This window comes from Amphibalanus amphitrite, unplaced genomic scaffold, assembly GCF_019059575.1.
Source record: "Amphibalanus amphitrite isolate SeventyFive unplaced genomic scaffold, NRLGWU_Aamphi_draft 000015F_arrow, whole genome shotgun sequence".
Classification (NCBI taxonomy): domain Eukaryota; kingdom Metazoa; phylum Arthropoda; class Thecostraca; order Balanomorpha; family Balanidae; genus Amphibalanus; species Amphibalanus amphitrite.
Window position 1 is genome coordinate 458,126 of NW_024881511.1, and position 15,376 is coordinate 473,501.

The following is a 15,376-nucleotide window of genomic DNA, read 5'->3' on the forward strand; positions in this document are numbered from 1 at the left end:
GCCCTCAAGAATGGAGGACGAACTAAACGTTCGCTCGGTTACGGGCGGAAGTGGCAGAGCCTACAGCCCTTGGTCGATGATAGAGTTTAGATTTAGATCAAAAACAAAGAAAATGTTTTACGTTGATCATTCATGCTCAACTACTAGCGATAATTCATTGATATCGTACCTACATTAGTTGACCATTCCGAGCATTACAGCGGAAAGAGGTCTTGACGAATTTGCAGTAGAGTAAGACCAGATTTGTTTGATCAGCCAGAAATATTTAATATTGTCGTATAATTATGAAAAATGCCCAACTGCACTTGTGGTGTATGAAAATACCTGTTGACGTTTGAAATAAAATAGTCCGTTGTCTGTGACCGATTATTTTGAACTGAGCCAGCGAGACGCCGCTCTCCACTTTAACCGAGTGTGCCCCGTCCTTCCAGATATAGCCGATCTCGGTGGTCGTGTAGCCGACTGTCAGACAGGGGCAGACAGAGCGGAGGTAGGGCGCGCACACCGGCACACACACCCGCACACACACGCACAGACAGACAGACAGACAGCCGAAAGCTAAGCGTGTCGGCGAGACTGTCCGGTCAGCGGCCGGCAGAGCCCGGTCAGAGCGGGCCTTGAGCTGCGGGCGGGCGCGGCGGCGGCTGCGGCGGCCTGTAAGTACAGCACGCGCAGCACCCTCACCTGTCGACGTTGTGAAGAGAATGCTGTGCGTTTTGTGGCCCATGACAATAAACTGTGGCAATTTCACATCATCGTCTATCTTTATGGGCTCCTCGCCCTTCCATATATACCGGATATCGCCAGTGGCGTACCCGACTGGAGGTAAATTCGACATTGTCATCAGGGGACAGCACGGCGACTGGAGATAACAGCGCCTCTATGACAACGGAACACAGCACAGTGACTAGATGTACGCCCAAGAGCATTATCAGAACACCACATGACAAGGGACGCGCACAGACAAGCTGACAGAACAGCACAGTAATACACCCAGGATCGTTTTCCGAACTTCCGGAAGCACTATGAGAATAGCGTGATAATCTGCCTGTCATGATATCAGAACAGCAAAGACTAAAGATACGTCCAATTTTGTCGTCAGGGAGACACAAACCTTACAGTCAGGAGGAAAACTGACCACACTAAGTAAACACCACAGTGATTGGGATAATCCGTCCGGTCACGTCATAAGAAAGTACAGTAGCTAGGAAAAGACACGGCCTTGTCATCAGAAGGGAAGCAGGGTAACTAAAATAGAGTTGATCAAGGTCATCACTGTGGATTAATATATCTGGTCACGTTATCAATGGACAGCAACAGCAGATTAGCCAAGAAGATGTCGCTGACAACACGGCTGGTAAGCATGATACGACATAGCAACCGGACAGAATATGCAATGACAAATGTAACAGCACTTAAAAGTTCGGTTTATATAGAGAAAAGTTACGGACAGGTTAGGACTGTAACTTTTAAGACTTTGACTTTTTTAAGACTTTGTTAGTTCAATTACACGTTACGCATATTGACCATGGTTGGCATTTGAGTCGATAGAAAAGCTGCGGGATTTGGAGTTTTCCCAAAAGCAATTCACACATCTTTTCTATATGGATCTTATATGAAACATGGATCTAAAACGTTAAGCACGTGATACCACTTTCACTATTTGATTCGTTACATTTATACTATACGTTTCTAGTTATATAAAGTTAAAAAATAAGGAGCGCTTTAAGTGGTTGTAACTTTACATAATTATTTTCCTGTGAGCAGTTCCGATGCAAAAATAGCCAACTGACCGGCACTTAACTGTTCCCTGAAATGGACCAGAATCAAAGTTTCGATACCGCGCTAAAACTGACGTTTAACTGTCTGAAATCCGATTCTGAAGTAACCTGTTTCATTGTTTGCGCTATCTCTCGAATAAAACGATCGAAGTTTCAACATTTGAATGACATCAATTCCACGATAATTGACAGCCTTTGATCCAATAGTGCTTATTAAGCAAGGGAAATCCATCGACCAAGCAGGAAGTCGGTCGGGTGGCGGGCACGTGGGCCGTCCGACTGTCCCCTGCGAGCTGGTGGCAGCGGACTACCGCCTCAGAACGAGAGCAAGGACGGAGCGGCCGCCGCGGCACCGCCAGCCCAAATGCCCTATCGACAACGCTATTGAACTAGCTCTGGAAGAAATGGCGTTCATCAAGCGTTACATTTATTATGTATCCGTAACGCACCGGGCGTGTGATGCCTCATCTATTCTATAGATTTCATTCAGGAGCTGTGAAAATTTTATCGACATTCGGCGGTCATTGATTGAGGCTGTGCCCTGTTTACTGTTCCATGGGAAGTATTCGTTCTATGTCAGCAGCGCTGGGACCAGGTTTGGCTCAGCGGGATGATACTCACACGACTCTATTTGCAGTTCGCACAGCTGTCGATCCATGGGGAAGAACATGAGATTCATCGGACACGAGGCCGTGATGGTCAGCCTGCGGAAGGAGGCGTCCGTCAGTATACGATAGCCGGCAGTCGGCGACTCGGCCGGCGCGTAAGGCCATACGGATCTGAACATACGGAATACGCACAATACTGACGTACCAAAAAGCATCGGTCTACGTATGTCAGGAGTAGCAAGTAAGATTATGAAACATTTTGCTTTTTTACTTCAGACAGTTGTTTTACCCGCTGATTATCTTTTCGCCATTAGCTTTCGGGAGATCGTCGAATTAGCCGTCAGTATATAGATCCTCGATTGGCGATAACTTATCTTCTAAAAAAATATGCATAGTAACTAAACAATAGGTGCTCATATAGCGCACCAAGTATATACGCCTCGCGTGGCATTGACCGATCCGTATCCAATGCGCCTTTTCGCTCTTCTTTTGTGCTCTTTTTCCTATTTTGCATTTGATCGGACTCCACCCATCAGCGCCGATGCCCCTATGCTGATGGAAAATCTCCGGGGATGATGTGATACAGCCAGGTATTGGAGATCGAATGATCACTTAGCTGTAAATGGCTGTGCTTTCGGCTGCATTCAGGGCGGTGGCGGAGCTCCGGCGGCAATTCGGGCATATGGGTCCAGGAGCGGCCGCTATCTGGCCCGCTCCGACGCCGTGCTATTTTGGCGGGAAGGGTGGGGGGGGGGGGGGGGATGGGGCGAATTGAGGCGGCCGCGGCCATTGTTTGACGTCCGTCCCTAGCCATTGATCGAATCCACGCAGGGTGGCGCCCCCTCCCGTATACCGGGACATGAGACACCGGCTCAACAGCTGCCGGACACAGCTCAGCAACCGGACACGGGCTCAGCCACCGGACATCGGCTCAGCAACTGCTGGACACCGTCTCAGCAGCTGCTGGACACCAGCCGGTAGCTGCCGGACACAGCTCAGCAACCGGCTACTGCCTCAGCAACCGGACACAGCTAAGCAGCTGTTAAGCTATTCACAATAGTGGACAGGTTACTGGTTCAGCAGCTCTCGGGTCAAGGTCATGAGCAGGCTCGAATAATGTTGTCCAGCGCCTGAGTCACCGGCTCAGAAGTGCAAGGATCACTGGATCACCAGCTCAGCAGCTGCTGAGTCACGGAGCCACAAGTCCACAATGAGCCTCGAGTCAGCAACGCCGACTGCTAGCTCTCTTTCGTCTCTCCTCCCGCCCGTCCACCCGTTCAATTCCCATATCAGCTCCCTTTTTCTCCCTTCCTAATCTAATCTCCCCACAACACACTCGGCCCACACTGGTTACTGGTCACTGAGCTTGGACAAGATCTCAGCTCGGTAGCAAAAGATCCTTGGAAAGCGGCTGTGCGCGCCACACTCCGTGCTCATTGCTCACCGTATGCTGCGCAGGATATCTCCGGCCGGTTTGATGCGCAGGAACTCGTTGGAAGTGGTGGCCAGGTGATAGTAGCTGGTCTTCTCGTTGGGGAAGTAGGTGTCGGGCACCCACAGGTTTTTCAGGTACTCGGAGCCAATGTTGAGCGTGACCAGGCCGTCCTGCGCCTCGAATGCCAGCCGCGGGTCTTGCCAAAATTGACGGAAAAAGAAGTCGCTTGTGAAGTCCTAAAGCGGAGAACAGTGTCAACAAGGAAGGCAGTACGAGCAAGGCACTGACGACAATTGAAAATTGTTACACAAGGATACAAATTGTAGATTAGTAGTTACAGCTGCATGACACACATTGATTCAAGCAAGTTTGTTAGTTCTTTTAAAAATATGGTTACGTTATAATGTAAGGTAACTTTTGTCAATTTATCGTTCATTTTTTATGCTCGTTTCCAAAAGTACCACAATACACAAACATTTCATTACGATTTAAGTCCAAAGTTCTCTTCAAACAAAGATGTCCTCCAATTAACGAACAAAACAATCATGTTGACGATGTAACGGTATATGAGCATCGCATCGTGCACCGATCCATCACGGTTAAATGCTGACTGATGAAACGGTAAAGCGGCCAGACGGGTAGCCTATTGCGAGCCGAGGACAGCGCCGCACAGTGCGACGCTCATATGCCGGTCTGCTGAATTGCAGCGATGCAGTACAGAATAGCGTTCCGGTCGCTGCGCCCGGCCGAGGGATGGGGCAAAGCTGCAGCTCGGCTGTGGTAACTCTGAGGGGTTCAGGGGCTCGGCCACCCCGCAGGTACAGCTCGAACATTGACGGCAGGAGAAACGGCAGGAGCGTCCAAAAAGAGCTACACACATACAACTGCAGCTCGCCCGGAGGCCCGCGTAGCGGCGGCGGGTCACCAAGCCGCCGTTGGGTCGTCAGAACTGACCGGTTAGGGTAGGGGAGTGGGGTCCACCCCGAGCTGCAGTTTCCCCATCGCTCGGCCGGCGCCGCGCCGACGGGACCGGGGAGGGGGCGGAGGGGAGGGGCGGACCGCGGACTGACACCGTCTGAACTGGCCTCGGGTTGTGGGCGAGGTTTGCCAGAGTCTGCCGCCAGCCGAGTCCCGTGTGGTGGCAGTGGCCATCAGACCCCAACTGCGCGCGCTGCGTGCCGCCCAAATGGCTCGATCTTGCCGCTGATATGCATATCGTGCCACACCGCGAAGCGGAACACATTTCAAAGCAGTCCATACGACATTTGATCGTAACATCACACAAATGATCCAAGGCGCAGTGCGTTAACATTAAAACGTTGATAAGCAACCATATAATCATTACTCGAATGATGCATTACATATCCGAAAAGTTTTTGAAATGAAAATACAATACAACATAAGTATGGCTAAAATGATCGAGACCATGTTTGCTAAGGTGGGCAAGACAAACACTGACTTTATCGAGCCCATTGGCCAAATGGTAGAGGCCGTCATAGACTGTATTGACTTAAAATAGCCGAAATAGAACCGGATCCGGTCCGCTCAGCCGAGTAGCACTAGCATCAGACACAGCAATATTGAAATGCGGCATAAAACGGAATAGTATTGGGTTATCTACGCATCACTAGTCAAAATTGTATATTAAACTTTTACAGCAGAGTTTCGCACCGGAAACTAAGCAAAAAAGACTCGATAAATTTATGCAGCTTGTGAAAAGAGACTAGGCAAGCAGAAAGATACCGGGACCGCCGGGAAGGCGACCCTGCCTGTGACGCTGGGAGGGGAGGGGAGGGGAGGGAGGGGCCGGTCTGTGGTGTGAGGCCCCGCACAGAGGGGGGGGGGGGCGCCAGGGTAGAGGCCCGCTGAGGACAGCCGCCGCCCGCCGGGCGGCTCGGTGGGGAGAGGGCGGAACGCCGCCGGCCCCGCCCCTCTGCCGGCGGAGGGCGGGCCGCACCGCGCACCGCCACGCGCGCACGTGCACCAAGCCAGAGTCGCGCGCGCCACAACCAGACAGAGAGAACAAAGCGCGCAGCGGCCGCCCAGCGCGGCGGCCGCCGGCCGGGCAGACAGACACGCATTTTGTACCATCATCACTTCCGAAACGGACGAGATCGACGTTAGATGCATGGTGATTCCGACTGTTACCGGCACGCCTGAAAGAGTTCACCAGAGGTGCGTGACACGACCAACGGGAGCGGCGCGCTCAGTGCGCCGCCACGGCGATCGGGACGGACAGGGGGGAGGACCGGCCAACCACCCCGGCCGAGGTACCACCCCTGCCGCCGGCTTACCGCAGCACTGTCACCAACTTACTGCGGCAGCACAATACCTGAAGCAGTACCACCGACTCACTGAGGCAGTGGCAGTTGGCACCGACTCACTAAGGCAGTGGCACCGACTTACTGAGGAAGTGCCGCAGGCTTACTGAGGCAGTATTGTCGACTCACTGTGTACCGACAGTGCGAGTGCAGGGGTACCGACTTTCCACTGCAACATCCGGTAGGTATACCTGTTCCTCTTTTTTTCGAGATCCGTTCTGGCAACCTCTTGAAAAGTCCTACCTTTCACTGGTCGCTGGTCGCTATAATGAGTTTGAAAGTTGAATCCCTTGAATGGGGATTATTGGAATGATAATTCAAAGAAAGCAACGAAACGGATCAAGAGGATAGAAGAAGCATAATTGAAAGAATAGAAGTTAATGATGTAAAGATCAATAGGACGCGAGAAAATTAGAAAAATAAAAGGGAGACAGGAGGAAATGAGAAGGGAGAGGAGGAGGAGAGGAGAAAAGGAGAAGAGAAAAGGAGAAGAGAAGAAGAAAAGAAAATAGAAGCGGAGAGAGAGGGAGAGAGGGAGAGAGAGAGAGAGGGATAGAGAAAGAGAGAGGGAGAGAAGGAGAATAGGAGAGGAGTGGAGGAGTGGAGGAGAAGAGAAAAGGAGAAGAGGAGAGGAGAAGAGAACCGAGCAGGGAACTGCGGTGCACCGGACCGTGGCGTCCAGCCTCTGAGGATTTCAGCTGTACTATCAGCTATCCGTCACCTGAATGTGGCGACCCCGCGGGACAGCTGAGGCGGCCGCGCGCCAGCCCCGTGGCGCCAGATGACCTCAAATGGCGCGAGATGGTGGGCGATGGCGGGAGCGGGCCGAAATGGCGGGAGATGGGAGACATTGTCCAAAAATCGGCAGCGGGTGGCGAGAAGGATGAGAAACAGTAAGACATTGCTATAGCGGACAGGAGACGAGAAAAGACAGAAGACGGGGGTGAGCGAGACAAGATGAGAAGAAACGAAAGAAGATGAAATAGGAAACCAGGAGACGGAAAGATAAGCTATTTAGGCCTTACCAAAGCTAGGCGCTTCTGACGCACTCTTCAGCCATGCTTGTCGTGGTTGTAGAATAGGTCTGTTGGGTGTCCCTATCGCTACAGTAGAGCGCTCCTGTAAAGTGGCCCTATACCTATGTCGATGAGTCGATCCTCTGATGCGTACCGCAGCGGCGGGACGACTGCGCCGTGGCGGCTGGCTGGGGCGGACCGGGGTGGTCGGCAGGCCGCTCCCTTACACGGTATATACAGGGCGGACCGGGGGGGGGGGGGGGGGGGACTGGACCGGGGTGTGGCGGCTGTGTGCCCACTCTGTGCCACTCAGCAGCTGTCAGTGGCAGGTGTGTGGGGCAAACAAAACGGCCCGAGAGAGAAATAGAAAACACAACGCTAGGCTACAGTTATGTACCATTCGGACTTCGGACAGAGATGAAATACTGACAAGGTGCATGGTGATCCCCACTTCGACGGCGGCGCCTGCAATATATATCAGACGCGTCAGCACACTCCACGGGGTACACCAACACTGGAGGCTGACTCGAAGGGGGTGGGCAGTAGGTAGTGGACAGGCAGAAATAAACGCATACAGACGCGGACCGACACAACGATAGATAGAGGACAGACAGACACGGTTGGAATTAGACAGACGGACCGATGGACAAAAAGGCATACCAACCGACATACATACATAGGTACAGACACAGATGCACAGACCAACAAACCGAGAGATCGACACTTCAGACCAATGGACACACTAAATGGATACGCTGCTGGTCACTGATCAGTGAGTCACTCATATACGAGTAAGCGTGATGCCTTCTGCTGTAAACAGTATCACGAATGAACATGATACTTCTGATGGTGATGCTTTTCTTCAGGTTATTTCTATTTCATCGCAGCATTGATTGATAGAGTGCGAAGTTTTAGCTCATGTAAGTTTTTTTTTTAAATAAACATCAGCACACATTCCTTTCAAAACTTTCTTTACAGAAGTCATTTTAAATAAATTCACCTCGGAATTTGTAGTGGATCGGTCTTTGGGGGCTTGAAAGTAGACAACTTGGTTTTAGGCTGGTTGACCCTGAAGAACTACAATATTCAGCATTTCTAGAGTTCACGACTCTGATCAACGACAAAAATACTAAAAGGTGAATAGTTCCTCGTCTCCAGAAACGCTTAAAATTTTCCATAGTACAAATAAAGCATACAGTTAAAAGATATGATATTCAAGACACGTCATCCGTCCGTCGATGTTGAGGGCTGAAGCCGTCTGCACACAACTGGCTATGGATATCACTGTTGAATAGGTAAGATATGCATCAGATGGTTCCTTCAAGAACGACTGGTATTTTATAAGAAGTTAGCAGTGCTTCTACAAAATTAAATGAAAATACAGATAACTTAACATTGCCTTAGGAGTCAGAGTCACACGCCTCACAGAGTCACAATCCTGTCTAAATGCAGACGGTAACATCGATGTCATCTTCCAATAGGAAACAGGCCACCCATCACCCAATTTCTCATCCGCGAAAATCACCGAGGAGCTATGTAAGTCACGTGACTAGCGCTGATCAGAATGCTGTCAGAGCTTCCTCGAAACAGCCTCTAATGGCTTTCCGTAATGAAGACGGCTCGCTGCAAATTTGGCCGGTCGGTTCGGACGGTCGACCGGCCGGCCGGCTGGATGTTGTTATTTTGTGGACGCCGGCCGCCGCTCGGTCAGGCCTTCCGCGCCGCCCTGGTGGCTCCCGAGGGAGAGGGTAAGGTGCGGCCCTTCACCTTTGACAAAGTGGATCGGGCGGGCCGGACGCGTCGCTTATGGCGCGTGCCCGATGGTTTATTGGCGCCCGGGGCGGTGGGCCGTCGAGGGTCGGCCCGACGCCGACCGAGCTGACTGTCGAGGTCGATCCAGGATCTCGACAGGCGTGCGGCGGAGCGACAGACCAAAATGGCGAGTGGGCCGCAGAAGGAGCAGTTCCACGTCCGTCCTAGCACTGAGTCTTACTGTAGAAACGAGCCAGATATCGCTCAGCATTCGGCCAGTTATAAGACGATGTGTGAGGATCGATCACAGGACAGTAGTGATAACGGTACGGCATCTAGTCGTTCGAACTCTATCGAACTTTCTATTTCGACCAGCCGAGTCGGACCAAGAGACTGTTGTTTCAGCCTATTAGGGTCTGGGACTTTACCTCACACCATGGTCGCTGTGTAACTGCACTCCGGTGGGTTGACAGTGTGAGGCTAGACGATAATTCACCGAATCGACAGCAGGAGCTATCCACAGGCGGCAATAAATAAACCTCAAGTCAGTTGACAGCCCTCGGCAGCCCAAGGCAGGTCTGTCGCTTGCGAAAGACCGAACACTATCTCCGTCTAGACCTCAGAAATGCAGCGATCAATGTCTCAGGCGATGGTCCGGCCACAGTGGGCTGGGGTGGAGCGTGTTCCAATTGGGACTGGCCCGTCTGGCCCAGAAACCATCATCCAATGTGACAGATGTGTCAGGAAGGTGACAGACATGTCGGGAAGTAGATCTCGCTGGCGGGGAGAAGGAGACGGCACATAAATTGAGACCGGATGTGAGTTGGCAGGACTGGTAGAGTGGATCTGCTCTGCGCTCTGGCAGGGTCGAACATCAGCCCGAAAACTGACCGAAAGACATGGAGCTGAGCTGTCAGATATGGAGCTGAGCAAGATCCGATTGTCAGGAACGATTCATCAAAATCAGGGCTTGACTCGAGCCAGATACAGAACTGGTATACAGATCGTCAGATACGGGATAGATCATAGAACATGACGAGACACACAAACCGAGTGTCGACCAACTGTCAGATAAAGACTAACGAATTTGGACTGCCAGTTGTGGAGATCGGAGTTGGGCTGTTATCATGCAGTCAAAGGCCACAAGTCACAAAGCTGGCACATGACTTTGAAATGATGAAAGGGATATGATATGCACCTCAGCCAGCATATGTAGAGAAACCGCGAACCTAATTTACTGGGAAGTGTGGGACTGACTCGAAAAAACAAGTTGGCTCGCAAGCAGATCCAATCGAACAGCCAGACAGTTAAGATATAAGGGGCGGTGAAATCCATACGTGTGTCGTACGGTACAACAAACGTGTGAGTGCGGCAGTGACTGCTGCTGGCTGACTTTGAACGGTTGGACCGGATGAGGTCGCAAACCGCGTTTAATATCGCGGTTCTAGCTGAAACGATATCTTGTGCCGAATGGCCAGTATAATGCCAGCTTTATCGCGAGCCTGGGTCGGGGTTTTAACGCTGGTCGTGAAACACCCCGCATTTCCTTGAAAGCCAGCACAGCGCACCGCCGCGTTTCCACACTAGCTTCATTTTAAGCGAGTAACTGGCGTTGATGTGACCTATGGCGTGCTCTGCGGTGCCCCGTATGAGCCGCCAGGGAGCGCCATTTCTAGAACAGCGCGTTCCCTTCCTGTTCGAGTTCAGAGTGCCCGCGGCAGGCGAAGGTCGAGGCGGCCACCATCAAGGTGCGTGCCGACTGCCGCACCAGCAACCAATCACAGCGGAATTAAAAGAAATCGAACTCGATACCCCTGTCACTTGCAAGCCGTGCACGTGAGGACCAGTGGCGAAACAAAGACACGAGAGAGGAGGAGGGTGATAGAGGGAAGAGAGAGAGAGAGAGAGAGAGAGAGAGAGAGAGAGAGAGAGAGAGAGAGAGAGAGAGAGAGAGAGAGAGAGAGAGAGAGAGAGAGAGAGAGAGAGAGAGAGAGAATGCGGTCAGGCGCATATACCCTACAGTAACCGTTTTCACGACGGGCTATCCGGCGAATGCACCTGATTTGACCAAATCTGCACCTAATTTCTTTTACAGCAAATATCTCATTTTATGAATTTATTTCAGTGTTTTAATCGATGATGCTCTCTGATAATATGACAAAGCAGGCATATAAGCAATTAGTGCAACCCTAGCTGATAGCTGCTAAAGAGACACACTGAACCTGATTTGACCAAATCTGCACCTGATCTGCACCAGATGCGCACCAAACGTGTACCAGATGGCCGTCGTGAAAACGGCTAGTTTCCAATAGGTCACCAGTCACAATCTGAGGCCACCCATCAGGTCAACCACGTAGAAGAAGGGATTGGTCCCTCCATCTTTACCCCTGACGATCCTCATCAGCCAAACCGCGGCACCACGTGACGGTCGTTGCCATGTCGCTGTCTCGCCGGTGGCGGCGGAGCCGGCAGCCCCCGGCTGGACTCGGTCTGGCCCAGTGCCCGTCGGACCCACGCGTGTGGTCATCACTTCACGGACGCGCGAGCGGTGCCAACATATGAGCCATGGGGCGACTCTCGAGCGACTGGGAGCTGTGGGGCTGCAGGAGCTGGCTGCCCACAGAAGGAAGGATCAAGGATGCACCGCCGGGACATCACGACAACACCGTTCACAGAAGGACTGACAAGCTGCTGTAGCCTGGTGATACACGCAAAACGATCCACTACTCAGAAACACCCCGAATATCTTAGTAGAGCATCACGCCTCCTCAGTATGTCAGCCTTTATCTGGCGGGGCATCGTACTCAGAAATTTATCTCTTCAGAAATCAATACTACATCGTCTTTATCGTCCTCGATATCAGCCTGTCCTGCATCATCCATCAGTGCCGTCGGACTCAGCTCGACAGTGGGTCAGCGGACCTAAAATTTCCACATTAGCCCCAGACTGCTACGTTCAGAGCTGACGGAGGTGGTTTAAGGCTGGTCTGTCCGGTTCAGTCCAGTTTGGTCCGGCCTGTTCGGTCCAGTTCGAGTACAGTCTGTTCAGGTACTGTCTGGTGTCTGTAGGTGTCCCGTGTCTGGTCGGGTCTGTATAACTCGGTCCGGGTCCTGTCGGCGCGACAGTCGGCTCCGCGCGGGGCTCGGCCGGCGCCAGGTCCGCTCCGGTGGCTGATGGACGGCCGACATGCACGCCGGCCGGTCCCTGCAGCGGCGCCTCACATCGATTGTCGACCGGTCACCCCTACCCTACCCGGCCCCTCCTACCACCCTTCCCTGCCGGCCGGGCGCCTTGACCCGCAATTTACAGCCGTTGGAGCCGAATGCTAAGGTCTTATTAGCTGTGCTCATCACCGGCGGCCGCGGCCAGCAGATCGATGGCAAAAGAGACGCGGGGAGACTGGCCAATGACACAGCTCATTCACAGAGCCGAGCATGTGCCGCCACCGATTTGGCTGATGGCTCGGAAAGACATCGCTGAGTAATGTTGCTGACCAAAATGGCCACCAACATCGCCGAGGGCACCTGGTAATTGAAATGATGACAGTATGACAACACTGAGCGGTGCAGTAATTGAAATAATGAAATAACGGGACGTGGCACTAATGAGTGGTGAGTGGCAGTGCTGACGAACATTATTGTTCGGCAGGGCACTGGCTAATGACATTGCTGATTAAGCTAGGGACTCGACATTGTAGTATTACAGTACTACACAGAGATCGCTGTCTATGGGCTGTAAGTTGCATCACAGGACACAGTGGAGGGACTCGATTGAGGGAGCCGATACAAATAATAAAAGATAACACTGGATTGGATGACGGTGTTTAAGCTGACAGCCAAGAGAAAATAGGAATGCCGACACAAGTCACAAGCATTGGCGAAACTACCAACTAATACATTGTCGAAACTCGAAACATTATTCAATCCTCATGTGGAGCAGCGAAGACACCCTGAATATGAGAGGTAAGACGGACTGAGGTTGGAGCCACATCTGTTCTCTGAAGACTAACGCCCTCAGCTCGGATCGAACCAGGGAGCTGTTGGCGAGGCCGGCGAGCTCGGCACTCAACAGGGCTGCTCATGGGACGTGCACCCATCCACTATAAACAACTCCAACGAGGCCTCGCAGGCCCATCATTCAATCGGAATGGCACGACCACGTCCTCAGTGGACGCCGATAAAGAAGCCCTGGCCCGCTCCGAGCCTCTGCTTTCTGAAACGCCCCCGCAGCGCCACGCCAGAATATTAAATTACGGAATTGTACGGCGACACGGGACAGCTGGTCAACAGGGCATCTGATAAACGAGCCTCGTGCCACGGAGCGAGGAGGAACAAGGAACAGGGAAAAGACGGCTGTCACGAGTGAGCATTAGAGAAAATACCGGCATACTGTGGCGTCAAACTACCACTTAGTGCAGGACAGCGAACGCCACACTCATTTATTACGTGTGAGGATGGGACAAAAATAACTGACAAAGCTAGTGAAACATCGTCGTCTTGAGCGAAGGCCGGAGGTGTTTGTATTTGTTCACCAGCGGACGAATCAACCAAACAGGGGCGTATTTACGGGCGAGCACATTCGGAGAGGCTGTCGCCGTGTCGCCGACACCGCCTGGCCCAGATACAATGTCACTCAAGTGGCGACCATTGTACGGAGCTCGTCATGTGTAACGGCAGAGATGATGAACAATGGTCACGGGAAATGAATGATGAGGAACAGAGGAGAACGCGAGTGAGAGAAGGAGGGAGACGAAGGAGAGGCAGGGAGGGAGTGAGAGAGAAGGCGGGCGAGGGAGAGAAGACAGAAAAAGAGCGAGAGGAAAGTAAAAAGATAGAGATAAAGAGAGGAGACAGATATTTATTATGAAGAAAGAAACAGGAGAAAGAGGGATGGTTGGAGGGAGGAAGAAAAAGAGAGGAAGAGAAAGGAGCAGAGCGAGAGAGCCGCTGCGGCGGATATATAATTATTGCCGACTGGAAACACCCGGAAGGTCAGCCCTGTGGTCGCTGCCAGACACGTGACTGCCAATCATGGCATTGGTCTGCCGACGAGCTGTCGGCCGGCCGACCGGAGACGGGGGGGGGGGGCGGGGGACAGAGCAGGGTCACTCTGTCATCCACGGATGCGGCTCAGCTGTCTCTGGGTGGCGCCGATGGCAGCTGGCCGACACCGGGCAGGCCATCGGTCAGCCGGCCGACACAGGGGCGCACAGATTCGGACGCAGTCAGTGGGTACAGCAGCGATTCGGCCATAGTCAGTAGTCAGTAGTTACAGCACAGATTCGGCCGCAGCCAGTAGCTAGGCACAGATTCGGCCACAGTCAGTGGGCACAGCAGAGATTCGGTCAGTGGTTAAAGTACAGATTTACTCACAGGTACAGCCCTCAGCAGACTGCGTAGTAGGTATTCTTTTTTCGACAAAACCGGTAATAACTCAAAGATTATGTTATCAGTCGGTCGGAACTCACTGCAAGTAGAGGCGCCATGCTCCACTCCTTCGATTGGGTCTATCACTAAACAAAGTAAATGCCTTGTGTGGCAACAAAATGCAAAAGTTTGTTTTTGGGGCAAATATAAACTTTTGGGTTTTGTTGCCAAACTGGATGGAAAATGAGGACGATGGTAATGCCAATCCAAGGTGCGAAGTCTCCCGCGTCTTGCTGTTACGATTTCCAAGTGACCGATAGCATAGTATCCGCGTTATTCTCGGTTTTGGCGAAAAAAGAATACCTACCACGCAGTTTGCAGAGGGCTGTACAGGTCACTGTACATATTCAGCCACAGTCAGTAGTCGCAGTACACTCACAGTCAAGCCAATGATGCCATGCATCGACAGTCACTAGTCAAATCACAAATTCACCCACAACCACCACCAAAATTGAGCCCACAGCATATATTCACCAAGAGCCAATGAATAACTCCAGAGATTCACCTACAGCTAGTCGAATGAAAAAATGCAGTCAAGACACATTTTCGCTCATTCAGTGGCCACAGACAGGGGAAAAAGATTCAACCACATCACTATTCATAACCCAGGTTCACCTACACCAGCTGGGTCATTAGTAATGACCACACAGGTTCACCGACAGTCAGGGGCACTGATATGGCGGCATACATCGCGTGCCAGGTAGCCACCGGACATGCCTGTCACTGGACAATCGCCCCGCCAGCGAACATGTTTGTTACTGGAAATAACAAGTCAGTCATCGGATATGTCTGTCTATACAGTCACCAGTAGTACAGTCTGTTAATGGACTTTGGGCAATGGATAGGTCTGTCAAGTGGAGAGTTGAAAGACGTGTCTGTTAGTAGAGAGTCACACATGTTTGTCTGTGAGAAGTTGTCGCTTAGGTCTGTCTGTTTCAGTAACATGACAAACGTGGCTCAGCCTTCAATTATATGTTTTCAGAAGGGCTTGAGCTAGCCTTTTCTCTACCATCACATGTCGCTCTACTACCCCCCCC

General features: G+C 51.9%; 1 protein-coding gene across 4 annotated transcripts in view; it reads right to left on the reverse strand.

Annotated features, from left to right (window-relative positions):
- LOC122385462 (gamma-aminobutyric acid receptor subunit beta-like) overlaps window positions 1-15,376 on the reverse strand; it is an 83,291-nt gene that overhangs the window by 15,129 nt on the left and 52,786 nt on the right. For 2 of the 4 annotated variants that reach the window (XM_043373795.1, XM_043373768.1), the window contains 4 exons: window positions 7,559-7,626; window positions 3,834-4,060; window positions 2,403-2,485; window positions 325-462 (listed from right to left, as the gene is read on the reverse strand). In XM_043373795.1, the coding sequence (XP_043229730.1) occupies window positions 325-462; window positions 2,403-2,485; window positions 3,834-4,060; window positions 7,559-7,600 (490 nt within the window). In that variant the 5' untranslated portion in view covers window positions 7,601-7,626. Of the gene's footprint in view, window positions 1-324; window positions 463-684; window positions 820-2,402; window positions 2,486-3,833; window positions 4,061-5,912; window positions 5,981-7,558; window positions 7,627-15,376 lie in introns of all 4 variants that reach the window. The other 2 variants (XM_043373787.1, XM_043373777.1) reach the window with 2 other exon arrangements.